Source organism: Lathyrus oleraceus, chromosome 4 (assembly GCF_024323335.1).
Source record: "Lathyrus oleraceus cultivar Zhongwan6 chromosome 4, CAAS_Psat_ZW6_1.0, whole genome shotgun sequence".
In the NCBI taxonomy this organism is placed as follows: domain Eukaryota; kingdom Viridiplantae; phylum Streptophyta; class Magnoliopsida; order Fabales; family Fabaceae; genus Lathyrus; species Lathyrus oleraceus.
In genome coordinates this window covers 56,313,526-56,333,955 of record NC_066582.1, presented here as the reverse complement: position 1 = coordinate 56,333,955, position 20,430 = coordinate 56,313,526, and the positions used below count along the sequence as shown (strand labels likewise).

The 20,430-nt window shown below is 34.0% G+C and overlaps 1 protein-coding gene across 1 annotated transcript; it reads left to right on the top strand.

Moving 5' to 3' along the window:
• Nucleotides 1-15,260: 15,260 nt before the first annotated feature.
• On the top strand, nucleotides 15,261-18,033 carry LOC127073289 (UDP-glucuronic acid decarboxylase 2). Its single transcript, XM_051014435.1, has 7 exons — nucleotides 15,261-15,991; nucleotides 16,246-16,392; nucleotides 16,483-16,562; nucleotides 16,679-16,762; nucleotides 16,866-16,940; nucleotides 17,275-17,367; nucleotides 17,546-18,033. Exons 1-7 carry the CDS (start codon nucleotides 15,388-15,390, stop codon nucleotides 17,768-17,770), a joined length of 1,308 nt encoding a protein of 435 aa, XP_050870392.1. The 5' UTR covers nucleotides 15,261-15,387; the 3' UTR covers nucleotides 17,771-18,033.
• The last annotated feature ends 2,397 nt before the right edge of the window (nucleotides 18,034-20,430 follow it).

Below are 20,430 nucleotides of genomic sequence, written 5' to 3'. Positions count from 1 at the left end.
CGCTCAATTCGATCCGGTCGGCCAATTCAAGGTTACAATTGCTATTACTACCTTATGTTCTTAATTTGCATATGGCATTATGATTAAATTTATGAAAATATCTTAAGTTTGTCATGTGAATTGTAGTGTGCACTTGAATACCTTAAATGATTAACCATATAATTGCTGTAATGAAAGCCATAAGGCATAAAATTGGTTGAAATTGTACTGATATCAAAACCAGAATCCGTAGTCGCTCGCTAGCACGTCGCTAAGCGAGCATGAAGCGAGTATTCGCTAAGCCTTCGCTAGGCGAGGCAGGCACGAACCTGACAGTAGCCGACTTTTCTATTCTGATTTTTCACTCATGTTTTATCATAGCCAGGCATTGTTTATCTGATCATATTACTGTTGTGATTTCTTTTGCGGTGTAATCCTCGATTGCACCCTGATTTGGTATTCTAACCCGTTTGCTGAATGTTGCAAAGGTTCACACACCCCAGGAAAAGATTGTTGTTTAGGTCTTCCACTTTATTTGTGGGATACCCTTGTGAAGAGCTGCCCTAAATTGCTTAATTAATTTTAATGTATTAATTTTAATGTATTATTTTTAATGTATTGATTTTAATGTGGAGATTCACCCTAATTACCTAATTAACTTTAAAACATGGCCTCTAAATAGGTGATCTTGGACCTCTCTTTTGCCCTACGGTATTACGGTATAACGGTCATGTCCCGCGAATGTAGGGATACACTTAGCAACGGCCCTTCGGTTAAATCATCATAAAATAAATCATGGTCCCTCGGATGTTGCCTTCGAAAATACGATTTTGTCCCTCGATGACCCTTCGGTGTAGCCTACGGTTAAATGATGATCGTCCCTTCGAATGCTAAGGTATCCTTACAACTGTTGCCTTCAATGACCTATCGATGACCCTACGATGACCCTTTTACATCCAAAGGATAAAACTACTTACTTCTCAATAAGTAAGGACAGTTTTACCCTCATAAGGATAGGAAACGTTCATAACGATCTTAGGAAGGTATAACTCTCAATTGCTGGATCATAACCTAAAACATTTTCCACCCCTCACACTTTGCAAATCCTAGAAAATCACCACTTGGTATACGTTCATACTAGAATCATTACCAAGTTACATTTTTCTAAACCGTTTTCAAAATCAAGCGAGATAAATACTTTGTATACATTCATACGAGAATCATTACAAAGTTAAACTCTCTTTTCGAAACATTTTTAACAATTCACCAACACTTTTCAAACAAAAATATAAGTGATCCAGCAATTAAGAGCCCATGGATAACCATGGATACAAAGGGTGCTAATACCTTCCCTTTGTATAATGTACCTCCCGAACCCGAAATCTATTGAGGTCTTTCCTGTTCTTTTCCACCTTTCCTTATTGGATAAAAGAAAAGTCGGTGGCGACTCTTGCTATCCGCGACATTGCGATAAAAAGCAAAACACACCAAGTCAGTTCACCGTATGACAGCGCCAAAGGGTTGGGCGCCTCTTAACAAAACTACACTTAGGCGCCACTAGGAAGGGCGCCCCTTCCAATTGCCCTACATTAAGGCGCCAAGAGGAAGGGCGCCTCTTCCTTGCATATGAGAAATCACATGTAGGCGCCAAACTCAAGGGCTCCTCTTCCTTTGCATGTGCTTTCTTCACATGCGCAAAGAAGATTCCTCACATGCTAACTTTCTCTTCCATTCTGAATTTTGTCATTCACTTGTCTCCTCTTGCCTTTCCATTTTCCATGCAACCAATCACACTATTTTTAGGTTCCAAACCTACTCACTCATTTATTTATAAATAGTCTCTCATATCAACAATATCAAATCATCTTCATCAATACTCAAGTATTTTCTTCTACCACACTTCTTTCATCTACCAAACTCAAGCTTTGCAAATTCAAATCATGTCTTTGTTGACTATGGGCGATGAACACAAAGGCACAATCGAGAATATCTCGACATTTGTATGTTATCTCTCTCTTTTAGTTTCTATTTTTGGATTATTACTTATAGATATCTTTTTTGTGTTAGACTTTTGTTATGTCTCTCTTTTGAGTTTTTATTTTTGGATTACTTCTAATAGATATCTTTTTTGTGTTATACCTTTGTTGTCTATCTCTTTTGAGTTTCTATTTTTGGATTACTTCGAATAGATATATTTTTTGTGTTATACCTTTGTTGTCTCTCTCTTTTTAGTTCTATTTTTAGATTACTTCTAATAGATATCTTCTTTGTGTTATACCTTTGTAATCTCTCTCTTTTTAGTTTCTATTTTTGGAATACTTCTTATAGATGTGTGTTTGTTGAGTTTGTATTTCTTCTTCTAATTGTATTTTCTTACTTTTTTGTTATTAGGATCCGAAGCGGTTTAGATGTCGTGTACATGAATATGTACCCCACGATCCTTTAATAGAACCATATATTAGAGGATATGGATTTGGAAATCTACTAAACATTGTTTCGTACTCGGTGGACTACAAGTTCATTCTGGCTTTGTTGGAGAGGTGGAGACCCGAGACCCACACATTTCACCTTCCGATTGGTGAGTGTACCGTCACACTTGAGGACGTGTACATGTTGTTGGGTCTCCGTATAGACAGAAAGGCAGTGAATGGGCAAGTTAACCAAGACAACAATATATGCAATGAATTATTGGGTGCCCCTTTGTTAGACGACGAAACTGAGGGAGACACATCCGGTCAAGCAAGGGGGCAAGGTATAAATTTAAAATACCTAAAATAATATTATGCCAGTATAGTATTGTCCGACGATTCAACCAGGTATGAGAAAATAATAAAAGCTCGGCGTTACATTATGATTTTATTTGGTAACTTTTTGTTTCCAGAAAGTACAAGTAATTCTGTGAATATAATGTATTTACCTTTATTATGCAACATTAATAAGGTAAACACTTATAGTTGGGGTTCAGCTGTGTTGGCCCATCTATATAGTGCAATGTGTAGAACTGCAAAAAAGAATACCTGTACTTTTTTTTTCATGTGCTTATTTGCTTCAAGCTTGGGGGTGGTCGAGAATGCCGTCGCTCGCCCCGATAAATGAGCGCCCATTCGTGTTCCCGTTTGCAACCAAGTAAGTCTAACACTTTACCATTCACCATTTAGTTAATTATATTTATTATTATAATTAACAGTATATAATATTTTTCACTTCTTTTTATTATCTTAGGTGGTCAGTAAGGGGAATGAACTACAATAGGTGTCCGAAACACGCTATTGTAGTCTATCGAAATCTATTGGACCACATTGGACATGAAGATGTAACAATCCTACCGAACTATATTTTAATTTAAAATTACTTCTCAAATTATTTTCCATCTAACCATTTGGTTTTGTTTTACAGTTTGTTTGGAGGCCATATCTGGGTCTGAATCATGATGTGAACCATGACGATGCTGCAGTTTGGACAGCGAAGACACCGATTATCCGATTCACTACGGTGGAAATGCACCAAAGTGATCGGGTTAAACTTCAGTTCAGAATGCTACAACATATTCCAGAATCTCCCACGTGTTTGGGGAATTGGCATCAAAAAAGGGTCGATGCACAGTGGGATTATTCTGACTGGAGAGACTTCGCAAAAGACATGTGTCGTTAATGGAGGAATTGACGACAACACATCTTGAACGAACCAGTCATCCAAGGTGCAAGACCCACTCAACAATATATGACATGGTTTAGGTCTGTAACAACTCAACAATTTGTATCTGAGCCACGATATTTGATGGATCCACGCCAACTTGCTTCGTCATCGTATGCCCCACATCAATTCACCACCTAACACCAATGTGAACCCACCCAAACCCAACAACCAACCACACAACATCGACCAACCACATACACACAACAACCAAACACCCAACATTGCAACCCGTTCATGCCAACCACCCAATAACCAACCATCCAACGTCGCAATCCATTCATACCACCCACCCAAACACAAAACCAAGAATCAAACCCCACAATCACAACCGTCTATAGCCCAGATGATTCATATGGGTCACTTCATCGTAGCCCCCCACCAATGAACACCCAACCACTGTTTAACTACAGTACGCCCCAGGAACCATTGCTTCGTTTTCAAAACGACTCGATGGCCCAATTTGGGCAACTATACCGTCCCTAATTCACCCAACCCCAACGCCCTAACTACAATGACATGGGCACCGAACTCCATTACGGAAGCGCCGTTGGCCAGAGCCCCTCTGGATATTGGGAGCAAATAATGACACATCTGTCAAATACCGCCGGAACTTCCGCCGGACCTTCCAACCAGTCATCGCTCGATCAGGTCAACACTCAAAGACCACCAACACCTCAAGAAAATCGTGGGTGACCTCGGAGACAAACTAACGCACCGGGATGTGGAACCGGGGGACGTTATAATCGGGCGGGTCATTAGTTTTTTGTCTGTCTAATGTAACAAATTATTACATATTTAATGAATTTTTTTTTTCATTATTATTTCTTATGTATTAAATAATAAATATTAAATGTTAAAAATAAAAATAAAATTAAAAAATTAAAAAAAAAAATAAAAATATAAAAAAATTGAAAAAATAATAGGAGGGGGTGTATGCGCCAGATGAATTGGCGCATACACCCACCATGCAAAATGCACTCAGGCGCTAGAGGCATTGACGCCTCCTCATGAGGGCCAATGCAGGCGCCACAAGCATTGGCGCCTCCTCATGAGGCCCAATGCATGTGCGCCAATGCTACTGACGCCTCCTCTTATTGGTATGGGGGTGCACCAATTCATCTGGCGCATCCTCCACCAAACTTGGTTATTTTGGTATTTTTTTTGAAAAATTGGTTATTTTCGTTTTTTTTTTGAAAAATTTGGTTATTTTGAAAAAAAAATCCTGAATATTATACTCAGATATTTCAAAATAGCAAAAATAAAAAAGTATCAGAAATAAAAAATTACTATCTATCCTAAAAAGTCATTTTAGTTTTATTTCAGTTCATCCACCGATTAATTAATTAATTAATTTTAAAATTTATCAATATTCTAAATAGACCACGTATGTACTTTTAATAAGGTGTATAGTTATCAACACATATTCAAAATAATGGGTAGTAACTATTAAATTAAGGATTTAATTGAAATACACTGATAGTGTAAAAGAATTTTACACTGTCAGTTAATCATAGTCGTTGGATGTTGAAATAAGTTTGACTTTTATTTTAAAAATCTATAAAGTAATGCAAACGGGTGATGGTGATGAATCGATTGTGTAAAACTTTTTACACTGACAGTGCATGGTAACTTATCTCTTAAATTAATATGGGTAATGAAAACATCCAAAAGGTCATTTAACATGCAAGAATCTTTCCTTATCTTGAACTTATCAAGATTCTTCTCCAGCATCATCTTCCCTCTCGTCAAATCTTTTTCGTTCTCCGTCTTGCTGTTTGCTCCTTTGAAAGAACACCATAATCATGTTAACCAAGATTTGTCTTCGATTGATTATGAAAATCCAGGAACAAAAAACTAGAAAAATATCCATATAACCTACCCATCAAACAAAATTTAATATGAATTTAATCTGGAAAATCTTATCGTACCTAAATGAACTATCAAAAAAACCTAATGTCATTTAACCCTCTAAAAGATCTCTTGTCAAAATTACAGACCCTTCTTTCTTCATGTATGAAGATGAAGAAGAATCTTTCATTAAAAAAAAGGGATAATTATGGCAGTTTTAATAAGGCGGTTTTACGTAACCTCCACTATTAACAGTTATTACTGCGGTTTAAAGTAACCTCCACTATTAACGGTTATTACGGCAGTTTAGGGAGGCACCATTATTATTGATAACTTACGACAGTTTTAACCGCCATTATTAACGCTCCTTTTATTCAAAATTTTACTTTTCCTCTTCTTTATTATTTTATTATTATTTTTATTATAATAATAATAATATTTAATTATATTTGTATATTTTTTCTTTAATTTTATTTTCAAAAATGATATTTCTACACTACTCTCTTACACCTACACCCAAAACAATACCTTTTTTAATTTTTTATCATTAAATTCTCTCTCCTATTACACCTATCTACATTTATCTTTTCTTTATATTTTAATGGATATAAATGTATTTGAAATATTATAGTAATAAATATTTTTTATAAAAATATAAAAACTATTATTATCATTTTGAAAATTAATATGATTAATCAATTTTATATTTTTATTAACCAATATTTTATATTTTATTAACCAACTTTGTTTTTCATCACTCCATTAACCAACTTTTTATATTTTACTAACCAAATTTATTTTATACAAAATCATTTAAATAGTTGTGTGTTTATTAACCAGCTTCATCACTTTATTAACCAATTTTTATATCTTATTAACCAACTTTGTTTCCCATTTAAAATTACTGTTCACGAAAATTATTCACAAAATACTGTTTATGGTACTGTTCATAACACTGTCTATAAAATATATTTTTTTATTAAAAAAACACTGTTCACCGTATAAATACGGTGAACAGTTTATACGGTGTAAGTATTGGTGTATAAAATGGATGTAAGAATAGCATTCCTGTTTTATTTTTTATACTAAAACTAGCTACGGTGGTGAAAAAAAGAAGCAAAAAACTTTTTTTTTCTCAATCCCTTCACGTTCGACGATAATTTTTCTCAAACTCCTCATCTTCAGCGTTGTTTTCTCTGTTTGCGCTCAAACTTGACCGGGACTTCCTCTATTTTTTCTTAAATAACCTAATCTGAAGGATCCTATAACTATCCTTTCTCCCTCATATATAAAATCAGGTTCATCAAACACAACCAAACCTAGAAGAGTTTAGTTACTCACAATTCAAAATACAATACCAAACATAATTAAGGAGAATTGCATACAGGATTCCTTGAAGGATTCACCTCCAATGGTTTCAAATGCTCTCAAAATTACTAATACTATAAAAATCGTACTCTTATGCCAAAATTCGTAACCCTTGAAAAAGTGCATAAAATTCCCTTAAAAAGTCTTTAGAATGGACTAGAACACGTCAGAAAAGCCAAGAAAAAAAGACCATTACACGCGCGATGTAGCTAATACATCTATATCGCGCGCGCGATGTTGCGTGTGATTATTCCAGTAGCTGCACACTTTTGCTCCCTTTTCACCTAATTTTTCACTAAGTCCTATTTCTTCACACTTAACTAGTTTTTCCTCATTCTTTGGTCTTTCTTCTTTATTTTTGCTCCTCCTTAACTTATTTTGATCAGTTTCTTCGGTCGAATTCATGTAATGATGAACTGTCAGCACAACCTCAAACTTGAAATATTGCTTGTCCTCAAGTAACTCGCCTGCAACTTCACATTTCAACAGAAACAAGTTGCACAATAATAATTGAACTTCGCCATATAGTTTTTTCTTTACCTGACCATCGTTTCAGCTTCCAACTTTCATCTGACAAATTTGGAAAACGTCCTCAAACTTTGACGAATACTCAACTTGTCTCTCATCTCACATTGACTCACTTAATGGATAAGGTAATCTCTCAATCAACATGCAAAATCGTTTATGCTTAGCTTGATCATGCTCTAATATAATTCATCAAAGAAATCAAAACACACATATTTTGAGGACCTTTTAGGTTGTATCTTGGCTTATGTTCGGGTATGATATTTTTGGGAAAGTAGGTTTAAACCTTTGGAGTTAGGTGCCTACTTCTCATTTTATTATCCTCCCCGTTTGTTCCTTATTAATGGTACTATATATTTTACTATTATGGTCCTTATCATGCACTTTTGTAATTTTTTTCCATTTTTTTGTGAAGAAGTATCTTTTGCCACTTCTTATTTTCTCACAATTTTTGAATTTTTTTACCAATTTTCTCTAGTACCCTAACCCCAAACTTAAAAACTTTGCTCACTTCCAAGAGCAACCCCAAACTTAATCTTTTTCATACAGCTTAAGAACTACAATTCTACCTAACTCCAAATAAAGGGTGGAAAGATAAGATCTTTCAAGTCATATGGCTAAAACTAAGGCTAAGTCAATGAAATAAAGGCTAAGCTCAAAATGGTAAGCAATGGATATACTTATTACTACATGGTGGCTAAAAAGGCTCAAATTTATAAAAAACAACCGCCTCATTGCGTGTTAGTCAATCAAGACAAATTTAATCGAAAATAGTTCAAAGCAGATAAAACAATCATGCATGGATACACTTAATAAGAAAAAGTAGTGAACAACAGAATTCATTTAGATCACACCTTACTAGTTAAGGCATCTGAAGGTTGAGTACAAGTTCTTTGATTCTTTTTTCATGCTTTGCCTTCAAGTTGTAAGTTTCTTTCCTAATGAATTTGACCTGGGAAGAAGCCGGTGAAATAACTACCAAGGAATTAGTACATGAGATATGTAGACGTGGAGTTTTTCTTCGAGCTAAGAGGTTCTGGAACACACTCTCTATTCCCAATGACAGTGGCGTTGTGTAACGTATAGGCTAGCACAATTGTTTCCTTGGAGGCTTTGACATTTTTGTTCGAAGGTACCATTGTTGTTGAATGATGATATTTTGGAAGATTTTTTGAAGAGAAAAATTGGTTTTCAGAGCAAAAGTTCAAGAAAAAGTTGGAAAAATATTGGAAAGGTGAAGAGGAGGTATTTATAGTGGAAATAGTTGAGACTATTCAGTCTCATTAACTTAAAAGTTGAAGCAAGTGAAGTTACATGTGGTGTTTTCCCAGAAGAAACTGAGGTGATTGATTGCACGTAACCACACTACCCTATGAATTCAGCGCCATGATGAGTAGCAATATGGGAAGTGAGAGACGCAAGTTTTTGAGGCGATGTATCAGAGAAATGTCATGATGAACGTGACATCAGCCCACTAGGTAACTAGCGTATGGAAAGATAAAAAATGCCCCTCTCTCCTAGGAACACAGAAAGAGACGTTTTTTTTGAGAGAGGGGGGGGGGGGGTAATTTGTTTGCTGCGATTTTCAACAAGTGAAAAAACCTTTGCACATAGGGACAAAAGTGGAAGGAGTCTTAGTTTGATCAGGATCTGGACTTAGCAAGTTTTCTAGATGTAATAAGAGTTATTTAGACCATGTGGAAGTATCAACCCTTCAACTCTTACGACAACGGCGAAGTGGTCAACATGGTGGTTATCTGGGCCCGTAATATTGCATTCAAAATATCAATAACTACCTGTAGGTTTCTTTCTGAAGGGACACGTGGAGAAAGTGTAGGAAAGCAGTGCATGCAGGGCTTTACGTGGCAAAGTTTTGAAGATAGAGACGTTATGAGCATTTATTTAGTATTGGTATATATAGGAGTTCATTATGTTGAATTGAGGGTATTCATTATTTTACATAAATCTCACTAAAGAAACTCACAGTATCAGCGCATAGAGAAACAAGTAACTTGTTGAGAGAATGTTAGAATAGTTGAATTATCATTTTGTACTTTCAATGCAAAGTTGTTAAGTTTTACCTTCTCGATCCTTGTTTCATTTTATTTAAATTCAATATCATATAAAATACTTTATTCATCATTTCCAGTTTTTCTACCAATTCCTTTAAGCATTCGTTTTAGTCGAAGTCGACGGTTTACCCTTTTTATTTACAAGTACTTGATAACTTTTTTCGACCAAGTCGAAAGCGATTACGTGAAAACAAGAGAAACAAAAACTAAACGGTTATTTGTCACTGTGTCCCAGGATTCACTGGTTGATATAACAAGTAACCTGTAGTCGGAGACTAACAATTGCTTACCATTTTTTAACGTAAACACCCTGATGAAAGTCAGTGAGAGCCTCAAATGATTAGTAAATTAGTTGCAAATTTTCTTCTAAGATCTTTCTTGTTTATCCCCTTCCTCGTGGAGGAAGTCTCCTTTTATACTCCCTCCACCGTCAATGGCCCTTAAAGGGTTATTTCTTCATATTCCTCATTAAGGGAACTTGGAATAACGTCTGCCGCCTTCCATAATCCTATAATAACTCATTTCCCCTCAGCTTTTGTAACCCCCACCATTATGGAGACGTTTCATAATCGTCCATTATGAATGTTCATATGACTTCCTTGCACTGACGTCGGATCCGACTTTGTTCTCTAATGATTTTACGAGGGCGACTCCGACGTACTTACCTTGTACCTAATTGAACCCTAACCGGGTACCGACTTGTGTAAGGTTATAGCTATCCAACCTTCTTGTCTCTTCGTATTCAATTCTTAAAAGCTCGGGCTCAAATAATTAGAACCAATCTGAGTTGTCTGGGGAACTTAAGCACCGATCTGCATCTTCTTCACATCCTCGATGGGTGTCAGACTATCTTCCACCAGGTCTTCATTTGGGTCAATATCAACTAGATTCACATTGAAATGAGAATACTTTATTGGCTCATAAACTTGATCTTTCTTTTTGAGCTGCATAATATCCTAATAACATTTCCTTGCTAATCCTTGATCACCCTTTCTCACCCATACACGGCCATTTTGGAGAGGATACTTCAATGTGAGGTATAAAGTGGACAATGTCGCCTCCAAAGTACTGAATGTTGGTCTACCAATAATAATGTTGTAAGGAGATGCAACATTGAGCATTAAATACCTGGCATTAAAACTTTTCACGTTGTCTCCAATGTCAAGAGTTGTTATCACATGTAGATTCCCTAGAACTTGCACCTGTTCTCCGGAGAAACCGACCAAGGTACCTTTAAAAGGTAACGACTCTGCGATACCAAAATTCATACCCTTGAATGCATCCCAATACAAAACGTCTGCTGAACTTCCCAGATCTACCAAGAATCAATTCACATTCCAGTCATGAATTTGTACTTTAATTACCATTGGGTCGTTCTCGTGAGCCAATGCTCCTTTGGCATCCTTTCTGGAGAAACTAATTTCGTATGAGTTTTCATCTTCTTCTGAAAATGGATTCTGTCTGATATGCATCACTACCCGAGCATATCTTTTCCTGGATGAGCTGGTTTCTCTTCCTCATATGAATCCTCCAGCAATGGTATTCAAGATAGGACAGGTCACATCTGTGTTTTTCCCCCTTCTTTTGTAGAGGATTTTCCGAGCTGGTGTTTTTCCTGGGAGGACTTCTTTTTCCTGGTTGTCCTTCGACATCTTTCATATATGAAAACAAACCACCTCTTTGAATTAAAATCTCGATTTCTCTCTTGAGCTGATGACAATCTTCCGTGTGATGACCACAAAGTCTGTGGTATGCACACCATGCATTCTCGTCTTTTCCCATCACAACGTGAACTCCTCTTAGGCGCCCCGGGATGGGGATTAATTTGACATGATATAATTCTTTAAAAATATCTTCACGTCTGGCATTCAGTGTCGTATACTCGACATCTTTGTCAAATGGTCGCCAAGATGGTCTCATTGCGGTCCAATCTCTATGTCCGGGCTTAGGGTACTCCTTCATATGCCTGACTCCCTCTTCTTTAGCTCACATTTTTTCCTTGGAGTCTCGAGACCTCTTTTCCATGTTGCTCTCATCCCCTTTGATATAGCATTCTTCGTTGGTAATAACCTCATCCATGCTGGATGTCGACTTCTATGCCAGGGATTCGTTGAACTGCCCGACTTTGAGGCCATGTTGAAATTCCACCACGAACATCTCCTAGTTCGGGTGAGACACCTTAATGGTTTCTTCATTGAACCTCATTAGATACTCCTCTAAGAGATTCCGAGTACCCTTGTCAGACGTTGAATAAACTAGCAGTCGATACTTTTCTATGTTAGCTTGCTGAAAAGTGTTGTACCGTATTTTCAGTTAGGTCCTGATAACTAATGACTGAGAATCTGGGTAAGCTCACATACCAACGTAGAGCCCCCTCTTTATAGGTACCTGACATGAGTTTACACTTAAGGGAGTCATAAGTTCCTACTATTGTCACCTGATTATTGATCGCAAGAATATGTTCCTATAAATCGGTTTTACCATTAAAAGATACCAACGATGGTGGTTTGAATTTCTCTGGAACTTGATCGTCCCAGATCACCTCAGATAATGGTTGGGAATCCAGAAGTTCCTCCTTTGTGTCCCCATCCTATTGACTATGTGTTTGCAAAATATGGACATTATCTTGCAATATTTCATTATGTTGACGGAGAACCTCCACCACTGCGAGCAATGGGGTTAAATATGGCGACAGAGGTTGATAACTTCGGATGAGAGATGATCTGGACATCGCACATCTGGGTTGGGAGAAATTTTTTGTGTGGTCTGGGAAAATATTACCAAGGTCCCACAGTGGGCGCCAAATGTTCTTGCTAAAAACACTAAAAGGTTGAGTTCCCTGATGCAAGTCAGGGAGAGCCTCAAATGATTAGTAAAGTAGATGGAAATGTTCTTCTCCGATCGTTCTTATTTGTCCTTTTTCTCGTGGAGGAAGTCTCCTTTTATACTCCCTCCATCATCAATGACCCTTAAAAGGGTATTTCTTCATATTCCTCATTAAAGGAACTTGGAATAACGTCTGCAACCTTCCATAATCATCTCGTAACTCCTTTTCCCTCAACTTCTATAACCCTTACCATTATGGAGACGTTTCATAATCGTCAATTGTGAATGTTCATGTGATTTCCTAGCACTAACGTCGAATCCGACTTTGTTCTCTAGTGATTTTACGAGGTCGACTCCGACATACTTACCTTGTGCCTAATTGAATCTAATCAGATACCGACTTGTGTAAGGTTATGGTTAGCCGACCTTCTTGTCTCTTCATACTCCATTCTCAAAAGCTCGGCCTAATATATATATATATATATATATATATATATATATATATATATATATATATATATATATATATATATATATATATATATATATATATATATATATATATATATATATATATATATATATATATATATATATATATATATATAATCTTTGGTATAATTTTTATCTTTATAATTTACTTTTTATATAACTATCTATATTTTTTTCCTAGTTTAATTGTTTTATTTTATATATAAAAGTTGCTTAATTATAACTATCAATCGAACTACAGCTATCATCCATAATTAACTTTTTTAATTTAATTAAACAATTGTTTTTTTTAATATATATATATATATATATATATATATATATATATATATATATATATATATATATATATATATATATATATATATATATATATATATATATATATATATATATATATATATATATCAAAGGAGTGTATTTGATGAGAATTAATAAAGATGTGAGAAATGAGAATTATTAATTTCAATCGTCAGATTTATTTAAGGTGTAAGATTTAAAAACTCCATATCAAGATCACCTTATTGATTTTTTTTATTAAACTTAATTTGGAAAATTTCCATAAAAAGAAATTTTTATCCAAAATAATTTTATTGCAATGATTATATTATTAATTATTAAAATATTTGTTACAATCATATTTAATATTTAGTTAGCATACAAATATAAAATATAATTTAAATGTATTTAGTATTTGAGGAGTGCTATAATGTACGAATGACTTAAGCCTCAAACCACCACGCAATTTCATAAGTGACATTACATCCTTTGTCTAAACCAAAAATTATCTAATATAAATTGAAAAATTAAACATTTTCTTTTAAATAAAACTTCGGTCGTGCAATTTCAACGGAGCTTAATTAGTAACATTTAGTACTTTTGTTAGTATTTTTATTTAAATTTAAAATGATCTAAACTATAAATATTTGTGAAGACTAAATAAAATTCCAAAATAAAATATATAAAAATAGTATTAATTTTAAAATAATGAAAAATATAGATTGTTTACTAATCTTCCTAATATTAATTTTTTTTAGTAAAATCATGCCATAACTTTTAAAAAAAAATCTTAACTCTTATAAATTTATTTGATTTATAAAAAAACTATTTTAACGTTGTATCTCAAATTTTATATAATTATATATCTTTTTCATAATTTATTTTGATAAATATTTTTTTCTAAACTTATTTTTAAAATTAAACGAGACTCCTAATGTTTTAATTTAATCATTACAATAGTGATTACTAATTCAAAAATTAACACAAATTATTTAGTTCATTTCTTGAATTATCATAAGTTTTAAAATAATAAAATGATTGGAATTTTTAATATTAAATATAATGATAATGAATTGAAAACTATTTTTATGAAAATCTTTTTTTATAGAATTTATAATATTAATAAAAAATTCTTTTTATAATTAATATATTAACAATATTTTAATAACAATATTATCATTTAAATAAAATTATTTTAGATAAAAATCTCTTTTTATGGAATATTTATATATTAAGCTTAATAAAAGTAATTTAGTAAGCTTCTTCTTAATGTGAAATTTTTAAATCTTAAACATTTATTAAATCTAACAATTGATATTGATAGTTCTCATTTTTAACAATAGATAAGTTCTCATTGGATATATATATATATATATATATATATATATATATATATATATATATATATATATATATATATATATATATATATATATATATATATATATATATATATATATATATATATATATATATATATATATATATATATATATATATATATATATATATACTAAATTTTGGTATAATATTTTTTTTAATATTATTTTTATTTTAAATTATTGTTTTTTTACCATTTTTATTATTTCTTATTAAGCAAATCATTTGAACTTTTTTAACTTATATATAAATAGGGAGTCTAGTATAAAAATGCTGGGAGGCTAGTATAGAAATAAAAAAGTAGGAAATCATCAATAAAATAAATATATTTTTAGTAGATAAAAGTGGCATTTTAATATTTTTCTGTCAACTATTATAAATTTCTATGTCAAAAAATTTCTAAGAATTAATGTGACATTAGAACAACTATTAGGATGGCGGGTGTGGGCTCATCGTCTATAGGTCCTTAATTCCTCTCTAATATTTGTCAACACATGCCAATCTGTTTCCACAAATCCTTTGTTTCATCTTGCAAGAAACGTACTATAGCTAGAAAATAGATCCATCCATCTCTGACCTTTTTTGCGCACAAAAACTTTAGACGTGAGAATGTGGCAAGTACTACTTACTCCCTTGGCTTTCAGTAACTCGTGGAATGAATTACTCATCACATCACATGTTCTAATTATAGAGTTAGTTAAATATAGAAAAATGGCGAACCTCAAACTTGGAAATTAAGTAAAGGAGAGACAATGCACCAATTGCGCGCACGTTGGAACGATTATAAAGCCAACATCCATGCATCTCAACTCACTGCAATTCCCTCTCTATTAACAAAAAGACTACTAGTATTGTATCTTATTGTATTGTGTCCAAGTGCCAATGCAAATGCAACTGTAATAACAAATAGAGAAAAACGAAAATGAGCTCTGAGCTAATTCACAGAAACCAAACAAAAGATCAACCTGAGAATCAAATCACAGATTCATCATCCTCGCCGCGCCGTGAGAGTTCGCATCCGAAAACAAGAAACATGCTCAACCGAGCTCCGTTTCTTTTCATCGGAATCGCAATTGCCACTCTCTTCTTCCACTATCTCCCTTCTCGATTCACTCTTCCTCAACATTCTAACACCGACTCGTCCTTGATCGAAACCGATTTGGCTCTTCCGACTCGGCGAGTTCTGTTGGAGGAACGCCGCACATTACAAGAGAGGAGACAGAGAGTCCCGTTGTCCGTTGGATTGAAAAACAAGAAAAACAAGAGAGTGCTGGTAACCGGTGGCGCCGGTTTCGTTGGAAGCCACCTTGTAGACCGTTTGATTGAAAGAGGCGACAACGTGATCGTGATTGATAACTACTTTACCGGAAGAAAAGAGAATGTTATTCATCATATTGGTGATCCGAATTTTGAACTCATTCGACACGACGTCGTTGAACCGATTCTTCTAGAAGTTGATCAGATCTATCACTTGGCTTGCCCTGCTTCCCCTGTTCACTACAAATTCAATCCCGTCAAAACCATCATATCCTTTTTCATAATTTATTTATTTACTACTTTTCAATGTTCTTTATAATAATATACTAGTATTAGTATTATGATATTTTAAATTAAGTCAGTTCAATCAATAGCTGTGCAGTAAGTCAGTTCAATCGATAGTTGTGAAGAGACACTCGACTATAATTTGATTGTAGAATTGGCTGTTCGGACTCGACTATATAACTTTTCTGGATAAAATTTATTGAAAAATTGTAAACCTTGATTTGAGTTATTTGACACAAGACAAATGTGGTGGGGACACTGAACATGTTGGGGTTGGCAAAGAGAGTGGGTGCACGATTTTTGTTGACTAGTACCAGTGAGGTGTATGGTGATCCATTACAACATCCTCAAGCTGAGACTTATTGGGGCAATGTTAATCCAATTGGTATAATAAAGTTAATTTGATTTTACACTTTCAAAGCTTAAATTGTGTTGATATTTTGATTTTGATGAAGCTGTTTTTTGTGGTGTTTAGGTGTGAGAAGTTGTTATGACGAGGGAAAGCGTGTTGCTGAGACTTTGGCTATGGATTACCATAGAGGCGCTGGCATTGAGGTTTGTTGGTTTTACATTATGATCATTTCTATATGCATGTAGATATATCATATAGTAATGTTTGTGGATGGGTCATGGAGATATTTTATAAAGAGAATTTCAATTAATAATGTTAGGTGAGGATTGCTAGAATTTTCAACACATATGGACCCAGAATGTGCCTTGATGATGGTCGTGTGGTCAGTAACTTCGTTGCTCAGGTAAACCTCTGCCATAATTTTCCACTTTATTAATTGATTTGTTAGTATTATTATTTAGCTGTTGTTTGTATTTAACTAATTAATAGTTTTAATCTCTATACAGGCATTGAGGAAGGATCCATTGACTGTTTATGGTGATGGGAAACAGACAAGAAGCTTTCAATATGTTTCAGATTTGGTATTTTTTAAATAGCACCTTTTCTCACGTTTAGATATTCATTTAATCCGACATAGATTAGGTATTTGGCTGATTATTTTTTTTACTTAGTATACTAATGATAATAAATACTAAAAATTCTCATACACAATCGTAGGTAAGAAGTTCAAATTTTGGTGATAGCGTCCAATCTAATAATATTGACTGATTTAATTTTAATCCATCAGATTGTGAAGATCAGATATGAATTTTTATTGAAATCACAATGATTAAAAAAAGCCTATATATATGAATGAACTCTTATTAATGGAATGGTGATTGATGATTGATGAAGTTGTACCTATAATAACAACAGGTAGAGGGCTTGATGCGACTAATGGAAGGTGAACATGTTGGCCCCTTCAATCTTGGCAACCCTGGTGAATTCACCATGCTTGAACTTGCTCAGGTACTATATTTATCTGCATTCATCACTCATTGTAGCTCAATGTGTTCCACGAAACTTTAACATCACGATGAAAAAGATCTTAAATGAGCAATGTTGGTCAACCGTGTTACTAGACATAGGTTTAGTAGATATTTTAAAGTTGGAAAATAAATAAGCATTGTTGGTTATTTTTGTGCAGGTGGTACAAGAGACTATAGACCCAAATGCAAAGATAGAGTTCAGACCAAACACAGAAGATGATCCTCATAAGAGAAAACCAGACATTTCCAAAGCAAAAGAGCTTCTTGGATGGCAACCATCTGTGTCCCTCCGTCAGGGACTTCCTTTGATGGTCAATGATTTCAGGCTAAGATTATTTGGTGACTCAAAGCTTAATGAGGCTAAAGGTGCATCTGCAGAATAGACTAAAATTGAGATGGAAAATAAAGTTAAAAAAAAGCAAGTTAGTAAAAATAAACATATATATGTATAACAAAATTTTACTTATTTGGCTTGTTTCGGATCAAATTAGATATATATACGATAAGTCATTTGGTGAAGTTTATATAAATCTGGCATAGAAATAAGCAGCATCCCCGGGTCATGGCAAGAAGATGCACAATTTTGTTGTATTTTATTTGTATTTGTATAACGTCATTTACCAATTTACCGACATATTATTGTGGAATGAAGTTCTATTTTATTGTGAAAACAACTCTTCAGAAATTGTGTCCATCTCAAGTGTTATTAGATCAACTAATAACATATAAGACACAAGGTTTGAGGGGAAAACCTCTAAAATTAACATGATAATTAGTTCAGTGACTACTTCATAACAGATCGTCAATTGAAAATAACTTATATAAGAAGAATAATGAAGAATCTACAGTTGTTTGCATCATATATTTTTTTGAATGTTTGGACACAACATACTAAAAGGGTTGTAATTGTTTACGATGAGATTAAGGATAAATCAATCAAATCCAAAATAATAAATGAATTATTCTTGTAAAAAAATAGAATTTTGGAGCTTGATCCTGGTTATGGGTGTTTTTCAAGGTTTTGGGTGATTGTTGTTGGATAACTTATATTCCAAGTTATTTGCAAATTGAGAGAGAGAGAGAGAGAGAGAGAGAGAGAGAGAGAGAGAGAGAGAGTCATACGAGTATATGAGACATTGTTATTGATAAGGTCTATAATGTCATAATTAATCAACTAGTATTAATAGCTAAGTTGTGACAGTTTGCTTGTTTGTTTGTGTTATAAGCCATATTTGCAACACTTCTAAAAAATCAATGACAACAATATTCAAACCTAAATTACATTTATAATACCCTTTCTAATTCATATTTCATTATGTTCTTCATTCCCATTAATCTTTTGAGGCCTTCAGATCTTTCTTGCTTCAAGGGTTTGGTTAGAATGTTAGCCAATTGCAACTCAATCTTACAATATTCAATCTTCAACCTTTCTTTATCAACTTAATCTCTTGGGAAATGATACACCGTCTCTATGTGTTTACTCTTACCATGGCTCATAGGATGGTTTGACAAATTAATTGTTGACTGATTTTCTACTAGCAACTTGATTTTCATAATATGACTTACATTCAACTCTTCAAGTAACATCTCTAACCACAATGTTTAGCAACCGACGTAAGAGGCAACAACATACTCACCTCACGTGAAGATAAAACCATAATTCCTTACTTCTTTGAACTCTATGAAATTGGTGCTGCTCTAAGCATAAACAAATAACATTATGTGTTGTTTCTATCATCTTGATCACCACTCTAGTCTGTGTTAGAATAGCCAAAAACTCTGGCCTTCATTCTATTCTGTGTTAGAATAGCTATAAGGAGTCATCGACACCAGACTAGTACCAGATACTAAGTCTATAGAAAACTCCACCTCACGCTCTAGCAGTAAATCACTAATATCTTCTGGGAACACTTCTGGAAAATTACTCACTACTGGTAGCTCGTACAATACACCTTTAGTCTCAAACACTACAACATTGTCCTTCACGAACTCATTCACTTGCTTAGCCGACACGAACAACTCATCATTAGTATCAAACTCTGGAAATGACACTGTCTTGGAAAGACAAATGATATGAACATGGTTGAACTCCAACCAGTTCATTCTAAGGATAACATCGAGAATCCTCAAAGCTAGTCACATTAAATCCATACATAAACTCTTACCATAGATAGTAAGCAGACAATTCAAACAAACTCATAAAGTGACTACCGAACCTAGAGTCAGGGTATTAACAATCATATTCCCATCCATATAAGATAATTTTAAACCCAACTTCTCATCACAATCAAGCGAAACAAACTAATGTGTTGCACCTATGTCAACAATAGCAATCAAAGGGATACCATTTATAAAACACGTACTTGAATCAAACAGTCAGCACTAGTAGTCTCTATCCCGGTCAAAGTAAAGACTTTCCCTCCCGAATGATATTTCTTTAGCTTCTAACAACTGGTACTGATATGACCCTTTTCTCCGGAGTTATAACAAATTGGCCCATCACTCCTACAATCCACAACATGGTGACATGTTTTACCATACTTAAAGCACCTCAGAACACTATTCTTGCACTCATTAGCACGGTGGCCCGACTCGCCGTGTAACACCCCTTTTTCTACCCCAAAATACTTAACATATAATCAGAGTAAATAAGCACGCATATAAACAAAAGGGTGTCACATCGACGATTTCAAAAACTAAAAGCTTTCAAAAACCAAACATCATTCATCATCAATATACAATACACCTGGTCATTTAAAATAACACATTTCAATTATCATGAATATTCAAGAATATGCGTTCGCAACGGAAAATAATGAATACTCATGCATTTCATAAAATGATCCATGTCCCATACCATGATCATCTCTCAATAATCTCTTCAAGATAAGATAAAATCATATCCAGAATATTTGGCACTATGGCCTCTCAAACAGCAATTGCAAATAAGCATGTTCACAAGTAATAACATAATACTTATCCAAATCAGATATGAGTTCGATACTACTAATCTACCCAGTGTTACATGACCAGAGCATTGACT